Source organism: Plectropomus leopardus, chromosome 18 (assembly GCF_026936395.1).
Source record: "Plectropomus leopardus strain MGB_pleo_1.0 chromosome 18, ASM2693639v1, whole genome shotgun sequence".
Classification (NCBI taxonomy): Eukaryota; Metazoa; Chordata; class Actinopteri; order Perciformes; family Serranidae; genus Plectropomus; species Plectropomus leopardus.
Genome location: NC_142193.1, coordinates 30497624 through 30513270, shown reverse-complemented (window position 1 = coordinate 30513270; position 15647 = coordinate 30497624). Strand labels below are relative to the sequence as shown.

Below are 15647 nucleotides of genomic sequence, written 5' to 3'. Positions count from 1 at the left end.
CACTGAGTCACGGCTAAATTCATTCCAAATACCTGGAAAATCCTGGAAAAACCTGGCTTAATCCACTATCTATGTTCCTCTGGGACACTGAAGAGACACTGAAACAAGACAACATCGGCAGATAAAGGAGTCAATAAACGAAGGTCTGGTCCTACCATTGTGTTCTGGGGTGACATGGTTCTTCTTTCCCATTAAAGTCCAGATCTGTTCCAAAATCCAGTTCTTGGTCCAGGCCACGGCTCTATTAATCCGGTTTATGGCGATCTGCAGGTTGTTTTCTCCTTCTTCTTCTGGAGCTGCAAGATTATCACCACTGAAGGAGCTCAGCAACAGCGCCAGGAACAAGTTTAGGACCTGGAGGAAGACCAGGAACAGATTAAAGACCTGAAACAAGGTCTGGAACAGATTCAAGACCTGAAATAAGGTCTGGAACAGATTCAAGACATGAAACAAGGTCTGGAACAGATTCAAGACCTGAAATAAGGTCTGGAACAGATTCAAGACATGAAACAAGGTCTGGAACAGATTCAAAACCTGAAACAAGGTCTGGAACAGCTTCAAGACCTTAAACAAGACCAGCAACAGGTTTGGGATGCTTATTTGTCCCCCATCAGGCTCTTAAAAAAAATAAATAAGGTCTCAGAGACTCACCACCAGGTTTCCAATGACCAGGACCATCATGAAGACGATCAGGCACATGGCCTGACCCGAGACCTCCATGCAGTCCCACATGGTTTCGATCCACTCTCCGCACAGGACTCTGAAGATGATGAGGAAGGCGTGGAAGAAGTCGTACATGTGCCAGCGTGGAAGCTCGCAGTCGAGTGAGATGCGACAGACGCAGTCTTTGTAGTTCTTCCCGAACAGCTGCATGCCGACGACGGCGAAGATGAAGACGATGATGGCGAGCACCAGAGTCAGGTTCCCCAGAGCCCCCACCGAGTTCCCGATGATCTTGATCAGCATGTTGAGGGTCGGCCACGACTTGGCAAGCTTAAACACCCGCATCTGGACATAAGACAGGTGAGGAGATGGCGAGACAAACAAGTAAGAAGATGGATGAGGAGACATGTTGGAAGACAGGCGAGGGGACAGGAAGACAGTGAGTGGACTGTGATGATGTCAAACTGACCAATCGGAAGGAGCGCAGCACAGATAAGCCCTGAACGTTAGCCAGTCCCAGCTCCACCAGACTCATGGTGACGATGATGCTGTCAAAGATGTTCCAGCCCACCTGTAACCATGACAACAGGACAACCACAGACACGTGTTACCATGGTAACAGCTGTCAGCAGTCATCATGAAGCTGATAACAAACAAACAAGAAGTCCAACCTGGAAGTAGTAGTACGGGTCCATGGCCAGGAGTTTGAGGACCATTTCAGCTGTAAAGATCCCTGTGAAGACCTGAGAGAGGGCAAAGGTCAGAGGTCAATGATCAGGGGTCAGAGGTCAATGATCAGGGGTCAGAGGTCAATGATCAGGGGTCAGAGGTCAATGATCAGAGGTCAATGATCAGAAGTCAGAGGTCAATAATCAGAGGTCAGAGGTCAATAATCAGAGGTCAGAGGTCAATAATCAGAGGTCAGAGGTCAATGATCAGGAGTCAGGAGTGAGAGGCAGTGGTGTCATCTCACAAAGTGATAATACTACCGTAACACTACCAAAGAATTGTTGGGAGTATCTGTACTTTACTTGAGTTTTTATATTTCTAACAACTTTTATTATTTCCCTGAAGAAAAAAAAGGCCTTGTTCTTCACTGTAACAAACTGCTGTCAAAATTCGGTAAAATACTTCCTGTAATGTGCAGCTTTTTTTTAAAAAATGCAGTAAAAAAGTGTAAATCTTGATGCTTTTTGAAGCCAGTGCTCCAGGGTAAACCTCACTTTCTATAATTTTTTCATTAACAGCATCTACCTGGAGTTTTACTGTCAGTACTTCAGTGCATTTAATATCATAAAACTTCTTTTGACACTTCAGTTTGGTAAATATCAAATACTTTAAGACTTTTGATCAGTAATATTCTTACAGCTGACTGAACTTTTACTATGGCTTTTAGGCACTTCATCCAGGACTGGTCCAGAGATGAAGGTCCAATGATGAAGGGAAAGAGGCCAAGGAGCATCACTCAAAGTTTAGGGATCAAAGGTGAAGGATCAGGGGTCAGATTGGGTTAGGGTTAGGGCCTAATTAGTCTATCACCAGCAGACGATGGTATCGACACCCTGAAGTAAAGAACAGTAGACCTTGTTGGTTCTGCTGGACTCTTTGACTGCTCTTCATCACTAACCAGATTTCCGATGCTCAGAAGCTCCTCAAACTCCTCCGTCATTGGATAATGCTCCATGGCCATGAAGACTGTGTTCAGGACGATGCAGATGGTGATGCCAAGGTCGACGAAAGGGTCCATGACGATGGTGTACAGGATCTGTTTGAGCCACCGCCAACAGCCACAGCAGTTCCACTTCAGGAAGATGTTGGCGAAGGCGTACCAACACGGGGGACACGGCCTCTGTTCATCCGCAAACTCTGAAAAACACCCCAGGTTAGGAGGATGACGAGCTCAAAGAAACCAGTTGGTTACTGAAACATCCTCTCATATGTTACAGTTACAGAAGCAGTTTGACCTTCAGGGGTCAAACCAGGTTCAACGCTGAGGGGCCGTCAGATTCACCTGTTTGAGATAATATCTCACTGACAGTCTGATTGTTCCTGTTCTTCATGATCACCCTAAAATACACACACACACACACACACACACACACACACACACACACACTCCCAACCATGCACACATGCACACACGCATATGATGTAGGTTCTTTGTGGAAGGTCAGATGTTGTAGGTCAGGTGCTGTGGTAGAGGTGTTGTTGTTGTTCAGGTGTTGTGGTTCAGGTGTTTTGGGTCTGATGTGTGGTTCAGGTGCTGTGGGTCAGGTGCTCTGGTTCAGGTGTTGTGGGTCAGATGTGTGGTTCAGGTGTTGTGGGTCAGGCATTGTGGTTCAGGGGTTGTGGTTCTGGTGTTGTGGTTCAGGTGTTGTGGTTCTGGTGTTGTGGGTCAGGTGTTGTGGTTCTGGTGTTGTGGTTCAGGTGTTGTGGTTCTGGTGTTGTGGGTCAGGTGTTGTGGGTCAGGTGTTGTGGGTCAGGTGTTGTGGTTCTGGTGTTGTGGTTCAGGTGTTGTGGTTCTGGTGTTGTGGTTCTGGTGTTGTGGTTCAGGTGTTGTGGGTCAGGTGTTGTGGGTCAGGTGTTGTGGTTCAGGTGTTGTGGTTCAGGTGTTGTGGTTCTGGTGTTGTGGTTCTGGTGTTGTGGTTCAGGTGTTGTGGGTCAGGTGTTGTGGGTCAGGTGTTGTGGTTCTGGTGTTGTGGGTCAGGTGTTGTGGGTCAGGTGTTGTGGGTCAGATGTTGTGGTTCTGGTGTTGTGGTTCTGGTGTTGTGGTTCAGGTGTTGTGGGTCAGGTGTTGTGGTTCAGGTGTTGTGGGTCAGGTGTTGTGGTTCAGGTGTTGTGGTTCTGGTGTTGTGGGTCAGGTGTTGTGGGTCAGGTGTTGTGGGTCAGATGTTGTGGTTCTGGTGTTGTGGTTCTGGTGTTGTGGTTCAGGTGTTGTGGGTCAGGTGTTGTGGTTCAGGTGTTGTGGGTCAGGTGTTGTGGTTCAGGTGTTGTGGTTCAGTCCTCACCTTCCATCGCAGTGTGTTCTTGCTCGTGGGTATTTATTTCAGCAGATGAATTCTTCCGTGGTGCTGAATCTTGAGTCTCTGAGAGTGCCGCCCTGCAGGCCGCCTGCTGAAACAACAAGAAGAGACAATTAATTATGTCGGGTTGCGATCTCCGTGGACGAGGACCCGCCCCCCTTGAGACACATCAGACAGCAGTTTGTTTGATAAAAACATGCGAGAGTGCTGTAAATGTCGTTCTGCCGAGGCTCACCTCTTCCTCTCTCTTCTTCAGCATCTCCAGGATCTGAGCGTACTCTTCCTCCTTCTGTTTGGCCTCCGCGATGGTCGCCTCATTCTGCTCGGCGTACGCCATGGCGACCACAGCCAGGATGAGGTTAATGAGGTAGAACGAGCCGAGGAAGATGATGACCACGAAGAAGATCATGTAGGTTTTCCCTGCTGCTCGCAGCGTCTGCAGAGACACAGACAGACGGGACAGAGGGACAGACGGACAGGTTTGTGTCTGTACTGGGACCGGTAACTGTACTGGGACCAGTATGTTACTGACCAGCTGGAAGAGGTTTTCCCAGAAGTCTTGTGTCATCAGTCGGACCAGAGACAGGAAGGCCCAACCAAATGTGTCGTAGCTGGTGTATCCGTAGTTTGGGTTCCTCCCGGCCTTCAGACAGACGTAACCATCGGGACAGGCCCTGAATGACATCATCATCATCATCATCATCATCATCACCACCACCATCACTTATTACATCATTATTCTTGGGTTATAAACGTACCCGGCATCTGAGCTGTTTCCACACAGCAGAGCATCAAGTTGACCAGGAAGGTGGTAGTAGTTGTCTGTCAAACAGAAATTTAAAATCAACATTTCTTTTGCTCCCATTTTTCGGAGGTTTAAGATCTGAGACTTTTTGTTTCTCTTTTAAAATTGGTGTCATCGCTCTCTCTCATCACCACACACACAGGTGTGTCTGATTTAAAGATATCATCATCACACAGGTGTGTCAGATTTAAAGATCTCACTACACAGGTGTGACTTATTTAACACATCATCATCACACAGGTGTGTCTGATTTAACACATCATCGCACAGGTGTGTGTGATTTAACACATCATCGCACAGGTGTGTCTGATTTGAACATATCCCTCCTGGCCCTCGGGGCTCCGCTTGTCTCACCTCTATCTCACCTGGGTTGTTGATGTGCTCAAAGTAATAAGAGTCATTGCTGCTTCCTGTGCTGTTTCCTGTACTGTTTCCATAGAAACCAGTGTCAGGGTCAATGTCCGCCGTGTGGTTGCCAAGCGACAGTGGCGGTATTAGGACACATTTCTGCCGCAGGTTTCCCATGAAGAGCTGCAGACCAATCAGAGCGAAGACGCAGAGGCAGAACAGCGTCAGGATCATGACATCAGCCAGCTTCTTCACGGACTGGATCAGAGCGCCGACAATCGTCTTCAGACCTGAGAGGACGGGGTTAAACTGACAGGTCATCAACCTGAACACACACACACACACACACACACACACACACACACACACACACACACACACACACACACACACACACACACACACACACACACACACACACACACTGACCGGGGATGACGGTGATCGTCTTCAGAGCTCGAAGAACTCTGAATGTCCTCAACACAGAAACATTTCCCAAATCTACAAACTCTGTCAGATACCTGAAACACAGAGACGACATCATCATTACATCATCATCTTCATCATTACTGTTTGTGTCAGGTGTGTGTCTCAGGTGTGTGTCTCAGGTGTGTATATCAGGTGTGTTCCTCAGGTGTTTATCTCAGGTGTGTATTTCAGGTGTGCTTCTCAGGTGTGTGTCTCAGGTGTGTGTCTCAAGTGTGTGTCTCAGGTGTGTATCTCAAGTGTATTTCTCAGGTGTGTATCCCAAGTGTGTATCCCAGGTGTGTATGCCAGGTGTTTATCCCAAGTGTGTATCCCAGGTGTGTATGCCAGGTGTTTATCCCAGGTGTGTATGCCAGGTGTTTATCCCAGGTGTGTATGCCAGGTGTTTATCTCAGGTGTGTATCTCAAGTGTGTATATCAGGTGTGTATCTCAGGTGTGTATGCCAGGCATGTATGCCAGGTGTTTATCTTAGGTGTGTATATCAGGTGTGTATGTCAGGTGTGTATCTCATGTGTGTTTCTCATGTGTGTATGTCAGGTGTGTATGTCAGGTGTGCGTCTCACGCCATGCTGATGACCATGAAGTCCAGCCAGTTCCAGGGGTCTTTGAGGAAGGTGAATCCTCCGATGCAAAATCCTCTCGACAGAATTTTGATCATTGCTTCAAACGTGTAGATGAACGTAAACACGTATCTGTTCAACGAGGAGAGACACGTCAGACACACGGACCGTAAACAGACAGTTTCGGACCAATCAGAGCGACTGCTGACCAATCAGAGCGACTGCTGACCAATCAGAGCAACTTCTGACCAATCAGAGTGCCCTCTCACACAAACTCTCTCTCTCTCTCTCTCTCTCTCTCTCTCTCACACACACACACACACACACACACACACACACACACACACACAGACACACATAGACACACACAGACACACACACAGGTGCTGGAGGCTGCAGAGGAGAACGTCATCACATCCTGAACTCTATGAACACAGATATTGTGTGTATTAGTGTTTAATGAGTGTATGTTAGTGTGCCTGTATTAGTGTGTGTGTTGTTGTGCAGTATTGTTGTTAAGTGTTATTGTGTAGTAGTGTTGTGTAGTATAGTTGTGTGTTGTTGTGTACTATAGATGTGAAGGATAGTTGCGTAGTATTGTTGTAGGGTGTTGTTATGTAGTATAATATTGTGTAGTATTGTTGTGTAACATAGTTGTGTAGTATTGTTCAGTATTGTGTAGTTATGTGTTGTTGTGTAGTATAGATGTGTAGTATAGGTGTGTAGGATAGTTGTGTATAGTATAGATGTGTAGTATAGTTGTGTGTTGTTGTTGTGTAGTATAGATGTGTAGTATAGTTGTGTGTTGTTGTGTAGTAAAGGTGTGTAGGATAGTTGTGTGTTGTTGTTGTTGTTGTGTAGTATAGGTGTGTAGGATAGTTGTGTGTTGTTGTTGTTGTGTAGTATAGGTGTGTAGGATAGTTGTGTGTTGTTGTTGTGTAGTATAGGTGTGTAGGATAGTTGTGTGTTGTTGTTGTGTAGTATAGGTGTGTAGGATAGTTGTGTGTTGTTGTTGTGTAGTATAGATGTGTAGTATAGTTGTGTGTTGTTGTTGTTGTGTAGTAAAGGTGTATAGTATAGTTGTGTGTTGTTGTTGTGTAGTAAAGGTGTGTAGGATAGTTGTGTGTTGTTGTTGTGTGGTATAGGTGTGTAGGATAGTTGTGTAGAATTGTTGAGGGGTGTTTAGTAGTGCAGTGTTGTGTAGTATTGTCTTTATGTGTTGTTGTCTAGTGTTGTGTAGTGAGGTATGTATTGTTGTGTAGTACAGTTGTGTCGTAGTGTGTAGTAGAGTTGTGTACTGTGACTCACTCGACGGTCTTGCTCCAGTCCGGCGGGTCGCTCAGGGTCATGAACCCGCAGTTGGTCAGGATCGTCACCATGATGAACAAACTGAATAAAGTTTGGTTTTAAGGAATAAAAGCGTCATCAGCTGATTGTTAATCATTTACCTGCAGATCAATGCCTTTCTGCTGTTTTCACGGGCCAATCAGGAGGCAGCTCAGTGTGACATCATGAAGGATATGAGTGGATGAGGATCCTGATGGCGGCGAGTCTCAGCGGGTTGAACGGACTCAGCAGGTAACACGCCGGCTCGGCATTAAACCTGAACAGGACGTTTCCTTTGGCCAGCACGATGAACGTCTGCACACAGTTATTGATCGCTGATCAATCACTGATTGATCATTGATTGATTATTGATTGATTGATTACTAATTGTCTGTGTTGTTGGCACACACAGAGATCGATCCCTGTATTAATCCCAATACTTTGATCAATAAAATATCACACTTTCTAGCTGATGTGAAATAGAGACTAAATGATTGATTAATCGATCAGAACTGATCAGCGGCCAATCAGAGAGAGCCTGACCTTTTGTGATTGGTAGAAAGGATCCAGATCCTCCAATGGGGTGTTGAGGAACTCAGGGGGCGGGTCTCCATAGATGAAGGGGAGGGGCTTCCCCGCCTCCAGGTCACAGGCCGGTTTGGGAAGATCCTCCTCCGCGATCTGCCAATCAGAGACACCCTCAGGTTATTGATAACCTGCTGTCAGTGTATTGATCATCTGTTCTCAGCGTATTGATCACATGGTCACAGTGTATTGATCACATGTTCTCAGTGTATTGATCACGTTCTCAGAGTATTGATCATGTTCTCAGTGTATTGATCACGTTCTCAGTGTATTGATCACGTGTTCACAGTGTATTGATCACGTGTTCATAGTGTATTGATTACTTGTTACTGACAGCTGATATTTGATCAATGTTTTCTACCTCTATGTTCCTTTCTTTCCTCCTCTGTTGCTCCTTCTCCTCGGCTTCCTGCCGTCTTTTGATCTCCTCCAGCGAGGCTGGCGTGAAGCGTCTGAAGACCTCTGAACCAACCGGAGGCAGCAGAGGCGCCATGCTGACATCCTGCAGCCCCGCCCACACTCCTCCGTCTCCTAGCAACTGCCTCCTGTGGGGGGGTGGGGGTCAATTATACAGACAAGACACAAACACACAAAACACCCAACAATGAAAATTACCAATCAGATGTGCGGTTCACTGATAATACACACACACACATACACACACACAAACACACACTCCCATCAAGAAACAATCACAGCCACAGTGACTTCCTGTCAACGTTCTGCTTCTCCTGCCAGTTTAAATATTTCCTCCCGTTTTAAAACCAATCTTTGGGTTTTTCTCTTCTGCTGCTGCTAATCTGATTATTACAATACAATAAAATCAACTTTATTTCACACTCTTAGGTCCATATCAGTAAAAACAATAAATAACAAAACAAGTACAACACAGACATATAATCATAACCGTTCAAGAGTTCATACACGCGTACAGAAATCTGTTCCAATGTTTCCAAAAAGAAGAAGAGTCTTGGGTCAATTTGTGTCGGATTTGTCAAAGCCATAATGATTACATTTTTTCAAATCAGTTAATTGACACACAAATCTGTACATAAAATTCCTCAGCACTGCACGAAAGGTTGGTACATTACGAGTCACAAACATGTGACTTGCACTTGTCCATCTTGGAAGCTTAAGAAAAATTCTGAATACATCATTAAAGGCCACAATAAGCTTTTTCATTTTTGCTTTACTATAACTTACCAGGTGAGCTGTGTGATTATTATTATTATTATTATTATTATTAGACTTTTATACTTTCATAATGTGAAAATAAACAACACTTAAAGTCATCTACAGTCAATGTGATAGCCACACACACACACACACACACACACACACACACACACACACACACACACACACACACACACACACACACGTCTCCAGTGTCTTTAGCGTTGCCAGGGTTGACCCCACCCTTGTGTTGCCATGGCAGCAGCAGCTGTTGCAAGTCATCACTTTGACCCTGGGGTTTAAAGTTACAGTCACTACGATGACCCAGCTCATTCCAACACACACACACACACACACACACACACACACACACACACACACACACACACACACACCATTCCTCTCTGTGTTCCTACATGATTTTCTTTCAGCCCCTCCTCACCTCCCTCTGATCCTCCTGACCTCTCCTCCTTTGTCTTCTCCCATTTCTTCCTTTTCTCCCCTCTGTCTTTGTCTCCTCCCCTCATTTCCTCTCCTCGTCTCCTCTGTCTTTGTGTCCTTCCCTTGTTTCCTCTCCTTGTTTATACCTGTTATATTACTATTCTTTTAGGTCCGACCTTTGAAACAGCTGTTTAGATACACCTCTACACACTAATCACAAAACCTCCCACCAAACCAGCCAAACATCATATATCTCCTCCAAAAGCAATTCTCACAAAACTCTTTAAATTCTTCCTGAAAAAAAAATTTGGTAGAAATGTTGAGAGTAATGTTGGGAGTAACATGAGAAGTACAATTTAGATTTATGTCAAGACCAATGTTTGGAGTAACCTTGGGAGTAATGTTTAGTGTAATGTTGGGTGTAACATTCAAAGTAACTTTCAGAGTAATGTTGGGAGTAATACTGGAAGTAACATTTGGATTAATGTTAAGAGAGATATCGGGAATAAAAGGAGTAATGTTTTCAGCAATGTTAAAAGTAATTTTTCGAGTAACCTTGATACAAACACACACATACACACACGCACGCACGCACACACACACACACACACACACACACACACACACACACACACACAGATGTTACAGTAAAAACATGAAGAGTTCAGCAGTTAGCGCCTCCCTCAGGCTCCAGGAGTCATTACAGCTTCAACATCAACTAAAACAGAAAATTCCTTATAGGTAAGACTTCAGAGTTAAGCTGTCTGTCTGTCTGTCCGTCTGTCCGTCTGTCCGTCAGATCATCTATCAGCTCTGTGTCTCTGCTGGTTCCCACAAATATTAGGCTTCAGGCAGCTAAATACAGCCACACACACGCACGCACACATGCATACACGCGCACACACACACACGCACGCACGCACGCACGCACGCACGCACACACACACACACACACACACACACACACACACACACACACACACACACACACACACACACACACACACAGACACTAATACACAGAGTAAACCTTCCTGAATGAAAAACAGAAGAATGAGAAACCAGCAAAACCAGAGAAACCAGAGAAAACTGAGAGTAAGAATTGACCAATAAGCTGGTGGGTGATGTTACGAAACGGCGGCGGCCGGCTGGTGACGGATCGGATGATTTCATGTTAAACACTAAAACGTGTTTGTGAAAACGTGTGGACAGAAATCTGAGCTCAGAGACAGAACCTGGTGATGTTTGATGGTTTGGGGACGAGGACGTTTACACCGATCATTTACACACACTCCCTAAGCTGCTGTCCCTTTAAGATCACTGATCAATAAGTTGTGATCAATAACTTTTGATTATTTTGTTCAGTTCAGAATCAAAAGTGCTGTATTCACCTGACGAGGTTAGGGACTGTCTCTAAAATGCTGTTTTCAGCTGACAAGGTTAGGGACTGTCTCTAAAGTGAACTCGTCTCCTGTTTGACCTCAGACCGTGTTTCCTTTTTCAGGAGCGCCGGCTGTTACAAACTCTCGTCTATGAAAACAAACATCCCATCTGGGCTTTTATTTTTCCACCAACTTTCTGTTTTATTTCCAAACCGAAAAAGACGGCAGCTGAATACCCTCAATGACGACGGAAAGACGAGCTGAGTTGAGTAGACGTGGACCGAGTGTCCCTGCTGATGGACACCTTCATGAGGTTTCTTTAGTTCAGGGACACAAACTGAAATGTTTCTGCTTCCTGTCTGAAATCAAAACCGTAAAAAAAAAGTCGACGCTCGCGGAGACGTCGGACAAACACAAAGACACCGATGACATCAGACAAGACGTGTTTAAAGAGCTGCGATCGCTTTGCATGAAGAGTTCAAAGGGTTAATGGAGGCGAAAAGAGACCTGAATGACTAAAATAAAGATGAAATAAAATAAAATAAAATAAAAAATAACATAAAAACTATCGAATGTGAAAGTTTCAGTAATTCACACCTAGACAAGAAAAAACCTGAAACTTCAGCGAGCTTCATCTCAAATTTTAAATCTGCATCAACCACAATCACTTCTTATTAACAACAAACATTAATACATAAATGTACACAACACACACACACACACACACACACACACACACACACCGGTGATCACCCGTCACTTCGCAGCCGTCTGCTGTAAAACTTCAGACACGTTTCTTCATTCTTTCAACACAAAACTCACAAACAAACAAACAAACAAACAACACAGATCACACAAACAAACTAACTAATATCACAACACACACACACACACACACACACGGTGTTATAAAGCAGAGGTCTTACTGTGTTCAGCGGCTGACGCTGCGTCCAGTTTAAACTGAAGGTGTGTGTGTGTGTGTGTGTGTGTGTGTGTGTCCATCACTGACATGTCGTCCAGCCTCTTGTCACCGTGATAACGGGCGCCGCTCTCAGACTCTCAGAGACAAACTGCATTAAAGTCGCTCAGAGAGTTTTGACGTCTGAACGGCGCCGGAAAAAAGCAGACGGGTGATTGGTCGACTTGTGTAAACTTACTTCCTGTAAGCTCAGAAAACTTTAGGAACAAACTCAGTTTCCCACAATCCTCTGTTCTGACACCTTTGTGAGGAGCCCCGCCCCTCAGGCCAGTCCTCAGAGATGATTGGTCGCTGTGGTCTATAACCCCATGACATCATCAGGACAACAAAGGACAAATACTTTGTCCTGAGACATCCTCCAAGGACCCGCTTGTCTGTCCACACGTCTGTCCTCACATTTGTCCACGTCTGTCATCATCTGTCCACAGTGTCCTCAGTGGCAGAGATCAGTCCACCACACCAAGTCAACTTCACGACTGAAGGACCTTTGCCCTCTGTCCTGAACCCACCTGTGTCCTCTGTCCTGTGTCCTGAACCCACATGTGTCCTCTGTCGTGTGTCCTGAACCCACCTGCGTCCTCTGTCCTGTGTCCTGAACCCACCTGCGTCCTCTGTCCTGTGTCCTGAACCCACCCGTGTCCTCTGTCCTGTGTCCTGTGTCCTGATCCACCCGTGTCCACTGTCCTCTGTCCTGACCCACCATGTCCTCTGTCCTCACCCAACTGTGTCCCATGTCCTTAACTTTTGGACAACAGCAAAGAAACCATTAACCCTGACTCGTCCATCCTGGAGGACATTAACAGACTATTGAATTTTATGTTTTTGTAACGTTACTGATAGCACAAACACACACACACACACACACACACACACACACACACACACACACACACACACACACACACACACACACACACACACACACACACACACACACACACACACACTCACACAGCTGTTATCAGTGTTGTTGTTCCATCAGAGTGTGATGTTGTGTCACACTGATAGAGAAATGTCCGTCTGCTTTTAATGCACACACGTGTTTGTGTGTGTGTGTATGTGTGTGTGTGTGTGTGTATGTGTGTGTGTGTGTGCAACTGTAGACCGCAGAATGCTGTTGGATGCAGTCAGAGACGTGCGGCATTTCCTGTCTCTGTCAGCTCTACACGCTAAAATAAAATGTGTGTGTGTGTGTGTGTGCTGTTGAACTCATGTCACCTTCAAGGATTCTTTTTCATAAAGACGGAAAACGAATGAAATCAATTGTTGATAAATCAGAGAATTTGTCAAAGGAGAAGTTAAAGTACAGAGTATAAAATAAAGGTAGAAAATAATGTATACAGTATAAATACAGTGTACAGCATAAAATAAAGAATAAAGGTATAAAATATACAGTATTAACATATATTGCTATAGTGTGAAATGAAACTTATATAATATAAAATATAGTTTATAGTATAAAAAGTAGTATGTAATTTTTTAAGGGCTGTTATTATAACAGTTTTGAACAGAAAAAATGATTAGAATGATTAGAAAACACACACACACACACACACACACACACACACACACACACACACACACACACACACACACACACTCACATGCCTGCAGATCAAACCAATGTGGTGTTTATTTTTCGACAGTCGGTCCGTGCAGAGAACAGATGTCAACAGTTTGTCTGTTATTTGTATTTTTAAAATATGCATTTCTGTTACGCTTGAGTGTTTTGTATTCGGTTAACGATCCAAATGTGGTATCAATAAAGATCGAGTTATTTTGTATTTTTTCAAAAACTCCAAATATTTTGTCAGTGATTCAAAAAACAAAATCAAGACAAAGTTTAAAACCACACTACCAGGCTTTTATTTTCTTACAGGAAGTGGCGGCGTTCACTTATGGAGGTGATGGCGATGGACGAGATTTTCGGACTAAATCTTCCTGTTCAGAGGATGAGCAATAAAACACGCTGCAGGAGGTGCTGCTCCGCTCTGTAGCTCCACCCACTGATGGACGTGTCTGCTATTTGGACGCAGCTGTGCCGCCGTCGGAAAAACACTGCTTCCTATTGGCAGGATTAACCGGCAAGATTGATTGATTGGTCGACCTGTAGTTTAAACTGGTAACTACTGAAAATACTCTGAAGTACTGACTAACCAGTTTATTGTCAACCAAACTAACCCAAAATAACCCATATCAAGCCAAACTAACTCAAACTAACTTAATTTAACTAAACTAAACTTGCCCAAACTAACCAAATAAACCCAAACTAACCCAATTTAACTCAAACTAACTTAATTTAACTAAACCAAACTAACTCAAACTAAATAAACCAAACTAACTCAAACCAAACTAACTCAATTTAACTAAACCAAATTAACCCAAATAAACCCAAACTAACTAAACCAAACTAACTGAAACCAATTCAAACTAACCCAAACTGATTCAAACTAACTACGTAACTAACTAACTAACTAACTAACTAACAAATTAACTAATCCAAACACACAGCTGGGAGATGACAGAGGCAGAGAAGAAGAAAAATACAGATTTCATAAAGTTTCTGATGAAGGAAATTAATTATGAGCTCACAGAAACAAAGGCACACACACACGTGTGTGTGTGTGTGTGTGTGTGTGTGTGTGTGTGTGTGTGTGTGTGTGTGTTTGCGCGTGCGTGTTTGTCATTGTCTGATTGAGACAGAAAATGTCTGACAGTTTAGTTTTAAAGTTTCTCAGAGGACACAAACCAGCTACAGTTCGGACTGACTGCCAGACACCAAACACAGTGATATCTGTGTGTGTGTGTGTGTGTGTGTGTGTGTGTGTGTATATGTGTGTGTGTGTGTGTGTGTGTGTGTGTGTATATGTGTGTGTGTTTTGGGGATCATATTGCGATTCAGATGCCAAAGAAACTTGTAACTCTGTAACATCCTGAATGAAGCAGCAGCAGACGTCCATGTGACGACATCAATCTGCTGAACTTTTCCTCCATGTTTCTATTAATATACATAAAGTTAGTTTTATTTTGAAAGGTTGTGAGGCACTAACTTCCTCTGAGAAATTTTTACTTTTGTACGAAGGAGTGTGTTTTAATGAAGAAGTGGAACAAACTGAAACAGTTTTTATTTTTACTTTGGTTCAGCGGTCTTGTCTGCACAGACAACTTCAGCAACCAGATATGTGCGATAATCCACAAAAACTGAAGCTTTCCTTTAGCGGTCATACCAGCGTAAACAGACGCGGGCAGTGCTAATCCGACCAGCTAAATGCTAATTTCTGTGGGAGGCTGTTAACCTTTCAGTCTGCCCCTGCTGTGTTAGCAGTTAGCCTGGCTACAGCCACACTGAGCTAACTGAGACTCTGATCAGCCTATAAATACCCGACGAGTCACCTGGAGCCACCGATCTGTCATATAACACATAACCTGAGCCTCATCGTCAGCTAATGAGCCGCTCATTAAAACTATTAAAAGTCTCAGAAAGACACAGCATATAGCACGGTGATGCTAACCTCCACAATCACAACATCACACAGAAAAACAAACACAGGTAGCTGCAAAAGAGACACAAAACACAGGTAGCTGCAAAAGAAACACAAAACAGGCAGCTGTAAGCTAGAAAAAACACACAGGAAGCTGTAAGTTAGAAACAAAGCACAGGAAGCTGCAAACAAGACACAAAACACAGGAAGCTGTAAACAAGACACAAAACACAGGTAGCGGCAAAAGAGACACAAAACACACGTAGCTGCAAAAAAGACACAAAACACAGGAAGCTGTAAGTTAGAAACAAAGCACAGAAGGCTGCAAACAAGACACAAAACAAAGGCAGCTGCAAACAAGACTCAAAACACAGGAAGCTGCGAGTTAGA

The 15647-nt window shown here is 44.2% G+C and overlaps 1 protein-coding gene across 1 annotated transcript in view; it reads right to left on the bottom strand.

Annotated features, from left to right (window-relative positions):
• scn4ab (sodium channel, voltage-gated, type IV, alpha, b) overlaps positions 1–15647 on the bottom strand; it is a 45061-nt gene that overhangs the window by 10115 nt on the left and 19299 nt on the right. Inside the window, exons 3-18 of the mRNA XM_088090953.1 lie at positions 8159–8342; positions 7756–7893; positions 7410–7527; positions 7195–7285; positions 5890–6018; positions 5269–5360; positions 4857–5129; positions 4445–4508; positions 4219–4360; positions 3922–4122; positions 3672–3777; positions 2291–2529; positions 1335–1406; positions 1133–1234; positions 652–1008; positions 156–354 (exon numbers count right to left, since the gene is read on the bottom strand). Coding sequence (XP_087947079.1) covers positions 156–354; positions 652–1008; positions 1133–1234; positions 1335–1406; positions 2291–2529; positions 3672–3777; positions 3922–4122; positions 4219–4360; positions 4445–4508; positions 4857–5129; positions 5269–5360; positions 5890–6018; positions 7195–7285; positions 7410–7527; positions 7756–7893; positions 8159–8290 — 2455 coding nt within the window. The 5' untranslated portion in view covers positions 8291–8342. The remainder of the gene's footprint in view (positions 1–155; positions 355–651; positions 1009–1132; positions 1235–1334; positions 1407–2290; positions 2530–3671; positions 3778–3921; positions 4123–4218; positions 4361–4444; positions 4509–4856; positions 5130–5268; positions 5361–5889; positions 6019–7194; positions 7286–7409; positions 7528–7755; positions 7894–8158; positions 8343–15647) is intronic.